This window comes from Pholcus phalangioides, unplaced genomic scaffold, assembly GCF_987345545.1.
Source record: "Pholcus phalangioides strain wild (caught in Gottingen) unplaced genomic scaffold, Ppha-v1.0 ptg000022l_1, whole genome shotgun sequence".
Classification (NCBI taxonomy): domain Eukaryota; kingdom Metazoa; phylum Arthropoda; class Arachnida; order Araneae; family Pholcidae; genus Pholcus; species Pholcus phalangioides.
The window spans coordinates 7684404-7702399 of NW_028301615.1; the positions used below are offsets into that span (position 1 = coordinate 7684404).

The following is a 17996-nucleotide window of genomic DNA, read 5'->3' on the forward strand; positions in this document are numbered from 1 at the left end:
CGTTTAAAAAATGATTTTCTATTGAAGTTCAATGATGTGATGAATTTCCAAAACGACTATCAAAAATATCATATCTTACCATGTTTTTAACACATTTATCTACCGTCTTGATATTAAGTCAAAATCAAGAACAAGTAACCTTTTATTTACATCATTAATTAGAAAATTGGTTTTCTTGTTTCACACATGAAAATGAAGTACCACCAAATTTACACTGTTGTTGACATCTTTTTTATACTCCGATCAGAAAATGCACTCAAGGATTAGAAAAAATTTATTTGTTGATTAATAAAATTTACTTTGATTTTTTATAGTGTACAGAGTATAGTGTGTGTGTGTGTAATGGTGTTTACTGCATTACACTTCTGTGTACTGCACAGAAAGTAGCAACACTTAATTCATATTACAAAATATCAATGTTATTAAACGAATTAAGAAGGGGAAAATCTGGAGACGTTTAAATATATATTGACGTCGATTTTGAACGAGATGTAAAAAAAATATTGAGCAAATTTCAAAATGTCTTGAAAACATCGCGAGAGAGATTTACCAGTTAAATAATATTCTTATATTGAGATGAGTTTAAGATTAGAATAAAGACATTTCCATACAAGATTTAAAAAAAAAATAACGTTGTGTAGAGTGATTTATCTTTGTACCGAGTATAATAATTTATAACGATTTACCACTGAATAATTTTTTCCAATCAGTTATGTGTACAGATAACATTTTAAACGATAATGCTGTCTCTGAATCATGTTACTAAATTAAGGAACGTAATTCAGAGAATTATTATTCATTATAATGAACAACTTGAGAAATTAATAATGAATGAATAATTTCCAATTCTAACTAATTTGTCTCCGTTGCTCTCACCATCGAAAAATGTACGCGCGAGCGGCCATGTTTATTTCCGTAACGCGAACATAACGAGTGGTCTCCGGTTCTCGTTAGTTAACGTTTCACGTAGCGATGTCGATAACGAAAATCGCTATAGTCTGTTTCAGGTTAACTTTGCAGTGAAGAGAAAGGTAGAGAGTGTATTCCTTCGCCGCAAAATATAGTTCTCATATATCGGAGGTTTAAGATGAACCTTTATACATAATATTTCAATTTTTTCTATGATTTTGAAAAAAATACTGAAAAAAAGTCGTTTTGAACCGATGTTTACTTGTTTAAAATTTTTAAATTATAAAAAATATTGGTTACCATTATTAAAAATCCATAGCAACGGCAACGACACTCTGGCGCGATATCCTAGAAATTTTCCCCGCCAAAATCACTGTCGTGTTTTTTTTCGTTACACAATTATATACTGTATATATACATTTTTTTTTTTTTCGTTATTTGGTTGAATTTTCCATAACGATACAATTTTTCATTCAGTTTTACATGCAGTTGTAGGCTTACATAAAAACGAATATTCAATCAGTTTTATTTTCTCCTAAAAATAGGCTTCAGTGAGTTCAGATATTCACTCATAGATTACAAGAAGTGTTTCTCTTCCAGGAGAGTGCCGATACTATTGTGACTTGTGAGAGGCCCTCTATGGGTGCAGAAGTTTTGGTTATAGATCCTCCTTTTTTTAATTATTTATTTTTTGCCATGTTTATGGGATAGTTTTAGTTTCCGATCACGGAGAGTGTTGACAGAGTCGCGACTTCCACTCGCACGAACGGACGCCATCTTCCACCCACCTGTTTCTCCTCATGCCCCTTGCCTATAGCGTCTCTTCAAATACAATAAATGAGTGGGGTGGGGGGGGGTCCACAGTGGTTTGGGCTTTCATCTGTTATGTGACAGTTGTGTCTTAATTTTCAGCAGGGATAGTCACGCTAAAGTTCTCTGCTCTTCCATTCCTGAATACTATATTTTTGGTTTTTGAATATTCGTTGTAAACAAAACTCCATAAGAATAATTCGTAATAACCATGAGCAGCACATCAACCGTAACAAAAGACTAAAGCTGTCGGAAAAACAAGTGGCATCGACGTATACCGTTCGGGGAAGGGGGGAGGTCGAGTGACGGAAATTTCGGCAAGAAAAGTGAGTAAAAAAATTCTAAACTTTTCCGTATCATTATTATTATTTGGTGCTATTCCTGCATTTGCATGTGAAAACAGAGTTAACCTGCTGCTTCTTAATTTATTTAACATTAATTTTTTCCATATAAATTGAAGAAAAAATTAAAAATCCCCAAGTTTTTGAGAGCCATGGTTAATATACAGTATTTTAAAATTACACGTTGCTTTCATAATATTGTTTAGATTTTTTTTTGTAAATAAATTTCAGCTGAGGGAAGGGAAATATTGCAGAAAAATATGACTTTTTTGAAATTTTTAATGTTACTTACGGCACATCAATGAAGAGTAAGTGACACGCTGATAGAAGATAATTATTTTTTCTAAATTTTAAAACATTTTCTAATCAAAAACCAAAACAAATTATTTCAAAAACCTCACTTTAATTTCTGAAAGTATCGGCAGTGGTTTGCTTTTAATTCTATAATTATTACTAATTTAACTGTGCAATTACGTTACACGTAAAAAATATTTTTCTCAGTGAGATTGGCGAGAATCGGCCATACCTTACCGAGGCTGCGCATCGATACATTGGTTAAGAGGCTTTCGTTCCCATAGCAACGAGTGATGCGGTTCCCTCGTAGCTTCCCCTTCACTGCAAAGTTAACCTGAAACGGACTATAGTAACGATGTGAGAAAAATCAACGTTTAGCGATGGTGACGTAAATCTATCCCACAATGCACCGCAAACCCCAAACACGTTTGAAACGCGGGCATAACGACATGAGCGTAATAGACCCCCTGGATCTGACGCAATGACGATCGACTACAGTAATTTCTACTGCTTCCAGTGGCGACTTTTTTTTAAACGGCAACTGACTCGCATTTGCACTTTAAAGCTTTTTTTTTTTTTTTTTGAAGCCGAGCACAACTCAGGTCTATCGCCATGGGCAATTTACTACCTAGTGAGTTGTGCCGGAAGTGTAAGTATGTGTACCTAACAGTCTGAGTGCGTATTTAGTGTTGTGTATGATTTTTTAGTGCTGCCATCTATATCTCAGAAGTGAAGTGAGTGTAGTGTAATGACTGAATATTGAATATTTATACTGTTTGTAGGACTGTCGCTCTCTGTGGCGAGACTTTTTAACGGGGAGATCGGCTCGCATTTGCGCCTTGAAGTTGGGAACCACAGAAAACCAACTTCAGCCGACCCACCACTGTGGTGACGATGGGGCTCGAACCCGGGTCCCCGCGACGCGAGTCCGTCATTATGACCATTCGACCACCACAGCGGCGCACTTTAAAGCTGAAAGACCATTGCAAACTATCTTCAGTTGCACAATCACGGATATTATCGGGGTTTCACGATGGAAAGTCCGATAGTTTAAATAAGGCGTACAGTGGAATATATATAAAACACGCTCTTAGAAAGAATCGTTTCACGGTAAGCAGGAACAAAAAATTTTTGGCGTCCTTTAAGAAATTCTGGACATACGAAGCAAAATTAGCTATTTGGCGCAGAAAAATACGAAAACACTATTGGAGCAGGATGGCGCAAGATGTTAATTTTGGCGCGGTGTTCCTACCCCTGGAAACAGTATAATTTTGGCCTCCCCCCCCCGTTATTTTTAACAGAAAAAAAGACTCAGCGGCCTTCCCCGGTAAATTTCCCATGAACCTTGTAAGCACCAACGTGGCGACTTTTTTTCGAGCCAAGGAATCACCGTTTTGCGGTAGTCAATTCAAGATAGCTGACAAAGGGCACATAAAAAATTACAAAAAAATATATAATTTATAATATGAATTAACCTAATATGCGAAAATCGATAGAAATATATCGGGAAATACGGAAAATTAGGATGAAATGAACACAAAAATTGAATCAACAACATACGGGGTTTATAAATGCGGTTGATACAGAGTTTATGGATGCTGCTGTCAGGGCTACCTATTTTAGCGCGAAAACAAGTCGCCACGTTAGCGCTGACTCCTCCCGTAACTTTCAACGAACAAAAATAGTGAATTCGCCCCCATCCGGGACACCCGATTTACCATGGCCGTAATACAATTGTTTTTTATGGAGGGGAAACGTAATTTTACTGCCCCTTGACTGTGAAATTCGATAATTTTGCAAAGGAATTTTTATTGCCTTTTCTTAAATATACCATTCCATCAAAAACGCCGTCCAAGGCATTGCCCCCCCCCCCCCGCTTTTGGATCTGATCACGGTATGTAGCAATCCGGGTCGCAAGTACGAACGAAAATTTACTATCGCTCGGGGCCGGTATCCACTCTTTTTAACAGAAAATGAGTAAACTCGGCACCTTTCCTCGTTCAACACCCGTGGAACCAGACCCCCGCCCCCTCCTATTGCGGTCATAACAGACTCGAGACAAAAGTTTTAATAACTTCCGAGGTCTAAAAATAAGATTTTTTTACACATCAAGAATGGCACGCAAGATGTCGATATTTCTTGGGGGGCAGAGCGTACCGACTGAGCTGAAGAAAAACAATGATCAGAAGTTCATTTTGAACTCTTTTTCCATAAAAGTTGCAAAAACAAAAAACAAGATCATTTTCGTTCATCAAAAATACGGCCGGCAATCAAAAGGGAGAAACAAATCGAATCCCGACATACATCCATGCGGAAAAAACATACATCTCACCTATAGAGAAAAAACCAGTCTATATATCCGTGCTCCCGTGAGGGTACGCCGCCGCCGCCGATTTGCATACAGCGTCGGAACAACCGGTTCCCGCACGTGCATGGAGAGAAAAAAAAAGGAAAACAATCCAACAATATTAAGTCAACAATCAGTATCGTGAAGATGCTCTAAATTAAGTTACGGCCCGGGCATAAAAAAAATTAATATTAGGCCCTTTAAATTAGGAAAAAAATGTGAAGTAGGGGCCAAAGGCACGCTCGGTGTGCCCATCGTTAAATCCGCCTCTAGTTACGGCTCGCATGCACGTTAACTGAGTTTTTATCAGCCTGATGACAAATTTTCATCTGATTTGGAAATCCTTGTGTTAAACTAAATATTGAATTGCAGGATTCTGTGATCTTTTCATAAACAGTTCTCCTTTCGATCAAATTTGGGGGTACGGTTTCTTGCTGAGATTTAAATCCAGTTAGAAAAATAGTACGAATTTTATTTCTAGATAGATCGCGATTTTCAATCGGATGATTTTTTTTTATTGTAAGTAAATTCAAAATACATGCGAGCTTCTTTAACCTTGGCCAGCTACAAGAGTATTCTCCAAAGCGTATTAATACGCTTAATACGTATTAATAATACGCGTCTTTAATACGCGCTTTGGTATTCTCCCGCTGCGCGTAAGTTAGCTTCTGCACGGGCTCTCTAATCGTAATTTCAAATAACATTTAAAAAAATTAACAAAAGTAACGATAGAACAAACAACAAATGTAACTTGCTCGATGCTCCAAGAAAGGAATTCGGCCCTTAGGACTAAAATTTTTTAAAACAAATAAAATAAAGGATCAATTTTAAAATAAGATGAAAATGAAAGAACGAGTGAGCACGTGGGGAAATAAGAATGAATGGTAGTAGGGGGGAAATTCTTTGTTGTAAGTATACGCCTTTTATGCTAGTTTTTTTCCGACCGGGTTTTCCATAAAACGACGATTCTTTAACCAAGGAGCTTTCTTTCCAAGCGCCTTGAAATCAAGTTATGCTGACGTAACACGGTATGCTCCCGGGAAGATAAGACGCCTTTGATCGTAGTTCAATGAAGGGAGGGAGGAAATTAGCGATATTGAACCGGTCAAGTGTTCCTCCTTGAAGGAAAAAAAAAACACTGACAATAGAAAAGCGCCCGAGACCGAGGTTTTTTTGCTAAAAAAAGTGGAAAAAGTGACCTGGGCCTGAAAATACGTAATAAAAGTGACCAGTTTCTAAAAAAGTGACCCGTGCCGAACCCTGAACTCAAGGCATAAATATGGTTCTGTTTTCCCTTTCCATGATTTTATTCAAAAACCCTCCCATACAGGTTTGAAAATTCAAAATTGAAACTTGTGTACAATTTTCTCCCGATTCAAACTGAAGACAAAAATATGGTTTGTATTTTCTATCCATGATGAAATTCTATACAAAAGGAACATGAAAATTTTTCAATAGCTCGAAAAAAAGTTATTTTAAAAAAACAGAAGGACCCTCCCTTAAAGGTGTGAAAATGCAACCCCATGTTTGGAATTTTCTCCCGATTCAAACTCTAGGGTTGCTCTTATGGTTGTTTTCCCTATCTGTGATGAAATTTTCTAAAAAATAAACATGAAAACTTTTCAATAGATTGAAAAAAGTAATTTTCATAAAATTACTTTTTTAATTTACTTTTTTTTACTTTTACTTTACTTTTTTTTTACTTTTACTTTACTTTTTTAATTTTTTAATTACTTTTTTATGAAAATTAAGTAATTAATTTTCATAAGTAAATTATAAAGTAAATTGGTAAAGTAATTTTCATAAAATTACTTTACCCTTACAGGTGAGAAAATTGAAAAACTCATGTGTGGAATTGGATGTCAACAGTAGCTTTCTGAATCTCAGTACAGATCTTTGGATAGGGACGATTCTTATTTAAAGTCACAAGAAACATTCTGGAATCTCGGTGTTACAATGACACAGCCGAAAGAGGGGTGAAATTGATGCAAGATTTTAATGGGCTCTTAACTGTGAATGAAGAGCAGAAGCCATTTCTTCTCCAGTGTGTGGAAGATCACATCAGTACAGAAAGCAGTACCCTGACTGCAAGGCAGCCTCTTGAACGAAAATTTAAAATATTATATTAAAAAGTGAATTTGTTGTTTCATATACCCTTTTAAAAATGCCATTTCATAATTTTATAGCAAAATCATACAATTTCTTAATATGAGTAATAAATAAACATTTTCAAATGCTCAATTTTTAGCAAATTTTTTCTCCTACATCTTCATTCAATCAAGATCGATGAGGCACGGGTTAATCTGTATATATTGAAGAAATATTTGGTATACTTTCATATTATGGTAAAATTAAAAAAATTAAGGGGTAGGCGATTAAAAAATGTTAAGTAAATTTTTCACCATTTCATTATAATAAGGGCCACCCTAATATATATATATATATTATTCAGGCCACTTTTATGAGACTTTATGAAAAAAACCACTTATACCATCTTATGCCATTTAAAGATATACCATTAGAATGTACTCCAGGTAAAAATGAAAATTTTGGTTAATAAAACCCCTATGATCTTTTTCAAGGAAAAAATGATATTTAGGCCACTTGTATTTGATTTTTAAAAATAACCACTTGGTTAAAACTAAGGTTTAAACCATAGTCTCCTTAACTTTTTATTCCATCGCCCCCTTCATCAGAAATTTTTTCCTCTCATCACCCCCCAACTCAAGTAAACCCATAGGATCCTATGTATGTTAAATCAGTAGGTTCTATCGCCCCCTTGGACAATTCCATCGCCCACAAGGGGGCGATATTGCCCACTTTGGGAAACACTGGTTTAAACTAACGTGGTTCAAACCAAACAACCCTGAATTACACGAACCCACATTACTCGAAATGAAATTCTGTAAAAAAAATAATTTACACTTACCTTTTCATTTTCTTTCTGCATCTGGCAGCCCCCCAACAGAACTGATTTCAACTGAAAACAATATAAAATTGAATATTAATTATAGAGGTGAAAAATAACCATCAAGAATTTCAAAAAAAAAAGTGTCAAATTCTATTAATTTTACTTGGGTTTCTACTAGTGTCTAAAGGGCCTCCTCACATAAGGATACAAAAGTTTGGCAACTGATAGAAGACACCGTATCTGGCGGATCAACCTGTATGTTTCTACAGAATTCCCCCACACAAGGATATTGCCCTTGTTGTGAATAATTTTTCACAAGTTCTTGAAATAAGCAGAGGATGAAGCAATCTTCAGGATGTCACAAATTTATTTACATAACAGTAATTTTTACATGTATTTACAAGCAGAGATCAGATCAGAGTTCTTTTATTGAGCATCTAATCCAGGCTATCACATGATTTTCATAGACACGACGAAAATGCTAGAATTCTCGCATAGCTTTGTGGTACCACTGTCTAGAGACCTAGATAAATCTAGAAGCTTCGAGCATATCTTGTCATTTCCAGTTCAGCAACAGGAGATCGATTTGAGGGGTTCTTCAAAAATTATGCTACTATATTTTTTGTAACACTGCCCCCTTCTTTAAAATTGTTCGTTCCGACAATTCAGTCCTCAAGTTGGTGGGTCGTGTTTAGTCACTCACTGTGGTAAGGAGCCAGTTTGTTCAGATGAACAACCTTGCACTTCGACAATGGAATCATTTGAATCCGAATGACCACACCATCCAGTTTCTTCACGACGCTGTAGGGTCCTTCCCAAGATGTCTGGAGCTTTGCGCAAAGTCCCTTTTGGATTTGGGTTCCAGAGCCAGACAAGGTCTTTTTCCTTAAAGTCGTGAGACGGTGACTTCTGCATCATAGTGGTTCTTCATCTTTCCAGAACCGTTGTTGATCCAGTCTCTGGAGATTCGATGCACATCCCAGAGGCGCTCCTGGAGTCCCTCAACGTATTCTTCAGGTGGAAGAGGAGCATCTGGTGGTCGCCCGAACAGCAGGTCACCTGGCAGCTGAAGATATCGTCCCATGAGCATCTGTGCTGGTGAAAATCTGGTGCTCTTGTGAACGGCAGTTCGGTGGGCCAGCAGGAGAAGCGCTAACTGCAAGTCCCAGTCTTGCTGGTTTTGCAAACGAAGAGTGAGAGGTGGCTCTGTTAAATCTATCATGTCAGATTCTGGATGAAGCGGAGAAGTTTACGTTTTCTCCATTCCTAGTGTAACAGATCCGGATGGCATCCTTCTCCGTTAGGATTAATTATTTCATGTGGGGATTCTCCTGGGGATTGAAATTTATTTTTGCTCAAATGAAATATATATTACATTTATGTTTATCAAGTTAGAGATAATATTTGTTTAATTTGAGTTTGTTTGAAGAGATAGTTGGTATATATAAATTTTTAGAAAGCATCATCAGTATATGTAAATTAGCAATTATGTGACACTCATTATCCTCCAATCAGAGTAAGGGATTCTGGGAAAATTTCCCTTTTATATAGTAGATCCATAGATCAGTTGTTTATCGTGTATTAGAGAAGTAGGAGGTTCAGTAGAATATAGTCTGGCTATTTTTATTAGCATTTATTATCTTAATCTACCATCTGGCTTATCTTGTGCACTTTATCCAAGAAATAAACATGTTATCCACTCATCTTACTCTGCTGTAAGTCATTGGACTGGAATTTGCTCTGTTGGAATTTGCCATATGGCAATATATGACCGGAGTTGGTGTGCAGCAAAGTAGTCTCATTAAAATGTTACATGTATATATATCTCAGGGTTGAGGTTTTGGACAGGACAAGCTGGATAAACTGTCCTAAAGTGTCTGAAACTGTCCAGAACATCCAATATCCATGTTATATGGAAACCTTTTGGATTTCAATTTTTTTCATGATATTAACATAATAAAAAAAAATACTAGCAGAAAATAAAACTAAATCAAAAATATTTCAAAAAGGTGGTCATTTGTTTTTTTTATTTAAGTAAATTGTTTCACGAAATTTATGGTTTTAGGCTGGAAATCTGATATAATTAATATCACTCATAAATGTTTAAATAAACATTTTTACATTTTTTAGTTTGTTATGTTATTTCTACTTCACATCTTATTTTTCATGTATGATTATGAAGCAGGTACTGTAATTAGGACAGTGCTTGTCCAAAACCCTGCTGACTTTGTCCAAACATTTATCATTATATTGAAGGTATCAAATACGCATAGTCACAGTTATAATCATTGCATTATTGTGAAACTTAACATAAATATTTTTTTATTAGATAGCAATATAATGATGTGAATATATATCAATGGTGTAGTGTTTATTTGATGCAAATTGTTCTATTTTGACTTTTCAAACTTTTTATTGATCTATTTTACATTCTCAATTTTTAAAAACTAATTACAAATAAAGGAAAATATCTAAAGAAAATGAGGCCACTATATAGCACCTACTCATGACTAACAGAACACAATTTCACAAACACTGATTATGCCTATATGATGATAAAAAACTTCAAGACCCAAAGTTTTTGTTAAATTTAAATTGCTGCTCTTCTTATGAGGCTAGGAGGTAATATTTCACCAAATAAATTCAAGCTATATTTACAATTCTATCACATGGGGGACAGCAATATGAAAAACACTGGAAAAAGGCTTATCAAAAGACACTCTTTAACCTTCTAAACAGTGAAGACTCATATATGAGTTCGAAGACAACTACCGTCATTTCGGCCTGAACTCATATATGAGTCCGAAGACAACTATCGTCATTTCGGCTCGAACTCATAAATGCGTTCGCCAGGAACCAGTTCCTTCCCCCATCTCATTGTACGGTTAGTGACAGGTACACAGTGTCGTCAAACTGCCCCTTCCTGCAACAATGTAGTCCTCTCCTCCCCAAACTCATCAATGTTTGAAAAAAAGAACAGCTTATTGAGAAAAGAAGGATTACGTGGTTTGAAAAGGGCACAAATACCCCCGTTGTAGTTGAAAAAAAGAAAGAAAGAAAGAAAAGAAAAAAGTTTACCAGTAAATAAGAGATTGTTAATTTATTTATTTGACAAAAATATTTATTATTCGTATCTGTGAATATATATTTAAACCTATGAAATTTAACCACTGTTCTGAGGTTTATTCCGAATCCAATAATTCATTCATCATCCATGCAAAAAACTACAGCTTGTACTAAGAGAACTAGTTATTAGTTCTTCCTCCAGTTATTACTAATTATATTTGTGCTAATTCACTCGTTAGTAGCTTGGTTAGGGCAGCGGTTCTCAACCGGTACTCTGTGTGCATTTTCCAGGGCTCTGCGACCGGTCGAGGAATATTTTTTAACGAATATTCTATTTACCATTTGTTTTATGTACTATGATTCTTGTGTAATTTAATGTTTTACTAAAATTAACACCAAATTATTGACAGGCTTGAAAAGTTGAAATAAAGGCCCTGCTCTTTTGTCCCTCTTTGAGACCGATTGAGAGGCATGTTCTGGTTTGTTAGCCAATATTGTATGTATGTGTATACACAAAGCATACATTTCACTTTAACATGCCAAGTGAAATCGACTGGGTGTTTAAAATTTTTGAGCTAGTTATTCAGCGACAATTTCCTAAGTTTTTATTTTTAAAAAAAATCTTTCTTTTTTTTTTTCAATTTCATTCAGCGGAATCAACAGATGGGGCTAATTTGAAGACATTTATTTGAACCAAACATTACAAGGCATTTGTAAAAAGCTTGCTCGATGGGGCAAAACACACTCGTTGTCTTCAGGTTTGCTTCGTATTGTTAAACGTAAAAGTATCCAATTGTTCAGGGAAATTAATTTTTTCACATTTTGTTCTGTATTTTTTTTTCTTCGTGTTTTGCATTTATCTGGGTAATAATAGTGCCGCATTCACTCAGGAAGAAATTTCTGTCGCTGAAGCTTGGTGGTTTCGCCTCGACGATGATGATGACGTGATAGTCTAGCGGCTTATAATATTTTTATGGGCCCCAGGGCAGCATGATGGAAAAGGGCTCCATGAAAGCTGTGATATCCTGTTCAAAGCTAATTTAACATTTTTTCACGCTGGAGACATGGGTGCTTGACTTGTCATGAAAAAGATTTAGATTTCTGAATTAATTTGGGGGTGCTAATACTGGTGCTACAAAATAGTTTGGGTGATCGTGCACCAACCACACCCCTGGCTCCGACGCCGCTGCTTGCCATCAAAAGCCAGCAAAAAAAATTCGAACAGAGCAAGAACTTTTTATATGGTTTTTTTTGCGGCTTGCTCTATCCATACTGAACTATAGTTTCGTGCCTTTCTGTACCCGGTTGACCTATTTTTCGGGTTGCTGAGATCCTACTGTATATTGCACAAAGGAACATCGAAGAAAAAAACCTGAGGGAAACTATAAAAACTTAAAATTACTAGCGGAACCCAGAGTTGCGCGGAATTACAATATAAGAAAGACTAGACAAGATTTCTGGTACTGGAGACCTCATCATCATTGTGTCATCTTCTTCTCCCAGCCTTTCATGTCTATCTCCGCTTATGAACTATAGGTAGCAACATTGTCAAAGAAATACTGAAATTATGAGGAAAGAGCATACTCATATACATATATACTTATCGAGGGTATTATTATTAAGCTTTTGTCTTGCTCAAATTGCTTTTTAGACAGTTTAATGTTATTCGGTAATACGTCGTTCTCGTTGGCATCGTTTTAAAAGCCGTCCGTTGAACAACGTTCTAAAGGGGGTTTCGCTCTTTTTTGCTTTGAATTATTATCTACTCTATAATATTTTATCACAAACTCGAAAAGGGCCCGTTTCTAAGCAACAGAAATTAGTGACGATTTTATGTAATGAAAATCTGTTACGTTTTTGGGTTACGGAAGTCATATTCCCCATCGGGACTAAGTTATGTGTATGTACCGAGAGGCTCCCAATTCCTACAGCAGGGGCCCCGTAGGATGGGATAGATAGCGAGCCCCAAACCAGCTTTTTCACGGGCCCCCTCTGTGGTTAATTTATAGTGTGAAAAATCAAAAAGTGATAAGAATCGTTCCAGCCCCTGTCAGCCTTGCACTTGTGGGGGGTCATGCCGTCATTGTATAATATACATAAATCACCAGTGCTCCCTACACACAGGGTCTTGGTACCTGGGAGTAGCATTGCACATATACCTTCATGGGGAAGTTGAAAGGTTTAATTTCCAGAGGTCCTTGATGGAACTCATTGTTTTCTTGCTGCTTTAAAACAGAAAAATTTCTGATAGCGGAAGCCCAAGATATATCCAGTCCCGGGCCCCCCATAAAAATCTGCGAATTCGGTCCGGAGTAATTGCGTGGGGCGCTGGATTTTATTCGTTGGTAAAATGAATACAAATGAATATTTGCCATGCCTCTCACAGGGGTAACCCGATAAGCTTCCGAGTCGGGGACCCCGTTTCATTTTGGGGGCCCTGGATGAATCTTATTCTTTTCTGGGTCCGGAGTATTTTGTTGGGGGCGATGAGTTTTATTCGTTGGTAAAATTAATGCAAATGAGAATTTTTCGTGGCAGTCGCAGCTGTGGACGTCGGAAAAGCTTCGAGGTCGGGGACCAGGGCCGTCATTTCAACTTTGACCAATGAGGGGCCTGTTGGGGGCCCATGTGGAAATTGATAGGTTTCATTTTGGGGGCCGTGGATGAATCTCATTGTTTTCTTTTGTTTAACATTGTGGAACTTGCAACAGCTGAAGTCAGATATAAATATAGTCTGGGTCCCCCACTAAAAATTTGCATACTGGGTACCCGCTATTGTATGTGGGGCCCTGAGTTTTATTTGTAAAATTAATAAAAATGAAAAATTTCCGTGGTCCCTCATAGGGGGGATGTCCGACAAGCATCCAGGTCAGCCCCCCCCTCCCATGAAAAATTTGACAGGTTCCATTTCGGGGGCCGCTGGATGAATCTCATATTTTTTATTATTTGATAGTAAAATTTGCAACATCGGTAGCCCGAGATAAAGCCAGTTCGGGGGGCCCCCCACTAAAAGTATGCAAATTGATGACCCGGATAATTGGTTGGGAGCCCTGGATTTTATTCGTTGGTAAAAGGAGTACAAATGAAAATATTTCATAGCACTCGCAGCGGGGGATGACCGACAAGCTTTCAGGTCGGGAGCCCCATGCGGAAATTGACAGTATTAATTTTGGGGGCTATGGATGAATATCTTTATTTTCTGTGAAATTTTGCAACAGCGGAAGCCCGAGATCAAACCAGTCTGGGTCCCTCACTAAAATTCAGCGAATTGGAGTCTGGGGACCCTCATGGAGAAGTTTTCTGGGGTTACTTGATGAATCACATTTGTTTTTTGTTGCTTTATTATTGTAAAATTCGCTTCTTCAGTAAGCTGGTGCTTTCACGTGTCCCTTTCCATAGCACTTTGATGAAGTGGGACGAAATAAACAGGATATGTTATGAAGAGGAAAAGGATGGGGGTTGGATGCCAGAGGCGGCAGAGCTTCCCCCCCCCCCTCCGTAGTAATAGTATATTCTTATACAAGGTGCATGTCATTTTACTTGCGAACCAGTAAATCCAGACTCGTAAATACAGGTGCTTGAGTTTAAAAAAATCTCATCTCTGTTGTACTTTCAATTGTCTATTGTGTGCCAATACAACAGCTGTTTTATCGGACTTCTTAAAACTGGCTATTTTTCCAGTGCCCACAGTAGGTACAACAGATAAGTGTGTACAAAATGACCATGGTGCAACAAAAACAAATCCAAAATGAAAGAGAGAGAGAGAGAACTAGTGAACGCTTTTTCTCAGAAAAGAAACTTGTATTGTATCAAATAAATGCCGAGACAAGTTGGCAAACCCCTTTTTTTTTTTGTCAAAATGGTTGATGCAAAGATGGAATGTCCTGTTTTTTCTCCTTTATTGTGATGTTACTAATAGTTTTCTTTGTAAAGATTCGCGATCCCCAAAAAAAGGTTGAGGAGTGTAAACTTCCTAGAAAATGTGCAGAAATCTCTCGTGATAAGATTATCTGCCTTAGGCGGAGATAAACTTGGAAGTCTGAGGGGCACGGTCATTATTGCTGTGGGGGCAAGGTGATGATGATATCAATTCATATATACTCATATACATTATACTAGTGGACTTCACCTTTGACGTTGGGGGGCGCAATGCCCATGCCACCCCCGTATGTCCGCCCATGTGATCTGCTATTTTTTAAATTCGAATTCAGCAGGCCCGTCATTTGGGGGGGGGCAGGGAGGCCGGCCCCCTAGCTTTTGAAAATACACTAAAAATGGTATATATGTGTATATATACATACATTGAGTACATTTGCTTTGCCCCCATCCCCTGGAAAAAGTTGAAATGACGGCCCTGGAATTCAGTCATTTCCTTGGATTCCATGCCATTTTGCACAAAAATTAAAAAATACGAAACCATGATTCTCGAATAAAATGAGTTCCCTCATTCAGTTTCTCGCTCAATAATCAGATAACTCAATAATTCTTTTTAAATAAAATATTTCAACATTGACTATTGTTCATTTTGAGGCATATTTCTGGAAATTTTTCTGGATATTTCTGCAATATAAATGAGTTTTCTTTTTTTATCATATTTTTCATTTCTGACTTATTTCTGAATTCCGAAATGAATGATTTTTTCTTCTTTTTTTTCTGTGTATTTTCTAGGGAAATTTCCGCACTTTAAATACATATATATATAAATAAATATATATATATATATTTTAATTATGCATATATTTTTCAATACTCCTACATATTCTGAGCCTTTAGGGCATATTAACGCATTTTTAAGGCACATATTTTTATATTTCATGCATATTTCGGCATTATAGTATGAGTATTTTTGCTTCTTTTTTTGATTTGCTGGAACATTCCAAAGCATAGTTTTTCATTTTTTATCTCTTGCAAATGCATATATAATTTTTTTTTCAATTTTGCGTGCATTTTTCATTTTTTATGCCATAATTTGGGATTATTCGACGATGGTTTCAATTTTTCGCATATATACATCCTTTCCAAAAAATTAGAACACCCAGAAATTTACGAGAGCAGTTCATGAAATATTCAAGTTGGAAAGCGCAATTCAAGATTGTAGCGCAAGTACATTTGTATAATTTGCATTTTCCTTCTCTATCATGAGCATATATGAGCTTTCATATCTTGAGCATATCGGTGGCAAAAAATTTGCACAAAGTAGATTAAACACGTTGTAAAATACCAAATTAATTATTTTCTCTTTGTTTTAAAAAATTAGAACACTCCGAAAGCTGTTTGAGAAAATTAAAACCTATTACTCTATTACATGAATATTTTCATGCAAATTTGCGTCAACTTCATCGAATAAGTTTCATGTCTTTCCTCGTTATGTATGGAAACCTACAATCATTCAATCTTCGCAATACAGGTAGAAAAACGGGAAATTTCTGAAAAACGCAGAAATTACGCATGTATTTGCTAGGACTGTGTGTGTGTGGGGGGGGGGGGGAACGCGTGCTGATATCGTACGAATACATTGTACTGTGGCCATCTTTGGTCTTGGCCATGGATTTTATGCATCAAGACATTGAATTTATGAGTGTCCGACACAGACCCGAATCGAGCCTCAGCCATAAATCCCATCTTCGCTATCGGTTCCCCGATAGTGATTTGCAATTGATCGGTTTTTATTAATTTATTTATTTTAGCTCGAGTCCGCAATCTCTTGAAACGATTAGTAGCGGGTACAATCATCAGATATCACGAAACCATCGAAATATCGATGAGGTTTGATACACATTGGCGAATTCTTGATACTATCTGCGGTTTTCATCTTCAAACGAAAAAGTTGAAGACGTATGGTATGGAGAAATAAATTGCATTTTCCATCATGATTTTAACTCTTTCTTAGAAGCTATTACTTAATTGCTGCAACAATTCACATAGGTGGAAAGATGAAAATGTAAATTACAACCGTACCCTTAATTTGAGCTTTCCAACTTGAGATCTTCATGAACTGCTCTCGTAAATTTCTAGGGTGTTCTAATTTTTTTGAAAAAGACCGGGTATTTTTATTTCATGGTGTATTTCAACATTTTTAAAAATGCAGATTCATCTTTATTTTTAGTGCATGTTTTAGCGTCTAATCCGGGCTCTACTTACAACTTTCTTTCACGTTTTGAATTCCAGCGACTTTATTTACTTCGAGTATTTGTGTATTTAAAATTTTTTTCAGTATGTTACTTGCTTTCATGCATTTTTTTTTTTTTTTTGTAAGATGATTTAATGCACGAAATTTATATATTTCAGAGAGAATTATTTTATTATATTCCGATGCAAATGACAGTATATCTAATATGCGTATTCAATCTCACTAAACCTACGCTCATTTTCGAAATTAACTCCACGATCATAAGATATCATGAAAAAAAGACATGAATATTCAAAAACAATGTGAGTAAAGCAATGAGAAGCAGTTTTATACCCGAAAGTTTTGGTAAATTAATTATTTAATGATATTCCTCGGTTGGGAAGTAGCTGTAGTTTTGCTCAAATAGATTTGTAACAACTGATAAATATCAGTTGTTACAATGCCTTGCCTCAAATAGTAGTAATTCCAACAACACTGATTTAATCAACGCACATTATTTACGAAAAAGCTTTTCGATTTTCAAAAATAATTCACATTTTAGGTGAACCTCAAAATCGCGAGAACATACTTCAACACTATCAAATTTAAAAAATACAATTAAAATATTAAGGGGCATGGAATGCTTCTCGAGATTCAGAATATTTAGAGTGTTCAACTTGAAATTATTGGGACATTTTAAATACCTGGTGGATGGATTAGTAATTTCTTCTTAGTATACGTTCTGACATTCCGTTAGGGACCGTTCAAGTATTACGTCATCATCGATGGGTGGGGGGAGGGGGGGGGTTTCCGGTTTGCTGACTTTTGATGACAAGGGGGGGAGTTTGGATAATGCTTACGTCATCAACCACTATTTATGAAAATATGAGTTAGGAATCAGAGGGGGCAGAGCTGATGACAAAATTTTGCTGACAAGGGGGGGGTCCAAAATGGCTAAAAATTTGCTTACGTAATACTTGAACGGCCCCTTACCAAGTTAATCATATCAATATTTCACAAGCGAAAGCAAGTAAATTTTATTGCCTGTTAAAGCTAATCTATACTGATGGAGTGCTGCATAGAATGCTGAGCATCTATAAACACACTACAATCATTTCGTTCAAAATTTTGGATATATACCGCCTTTTATTTAGTTCGGAAAATAGAAAAACTTTGGAGAAAATGAAAGGAGAAAGTACATTTCGGGGA

The 17996-nt window shown here is 36.4% G+C and overlaps 1 protein-coding gene across 4 annotated transcripts in view; it reads right to left on the bottom strand.

Annotated features, from left to right (window-relative positions):
• The window catches only part of LOC149069412 (eukaryotic translation initiation factor 4E type 2-like), a 350991-nt gene that overhangs the window by 311721 nt on the left and 21274 nt on the right, over window positions 1-17996 (bottom strand). For all 4 annotated transcript variants that reach the window (XM_089249237.1, XM_089249236.1, XM_089249239.1 and 1 more), the window contains exon 2: window positions 7631-7681. In XM_089249237.1, coding sequence (XP_089105363.1) covers window positions 7631-7651 — 21 coding nt within the window. In that variant the 5' untranslated portion in view covers window positions 7652-7681. The remainder of the gene's footprint in view (window positions 1-7630; window positions 7682-17996) is intronic.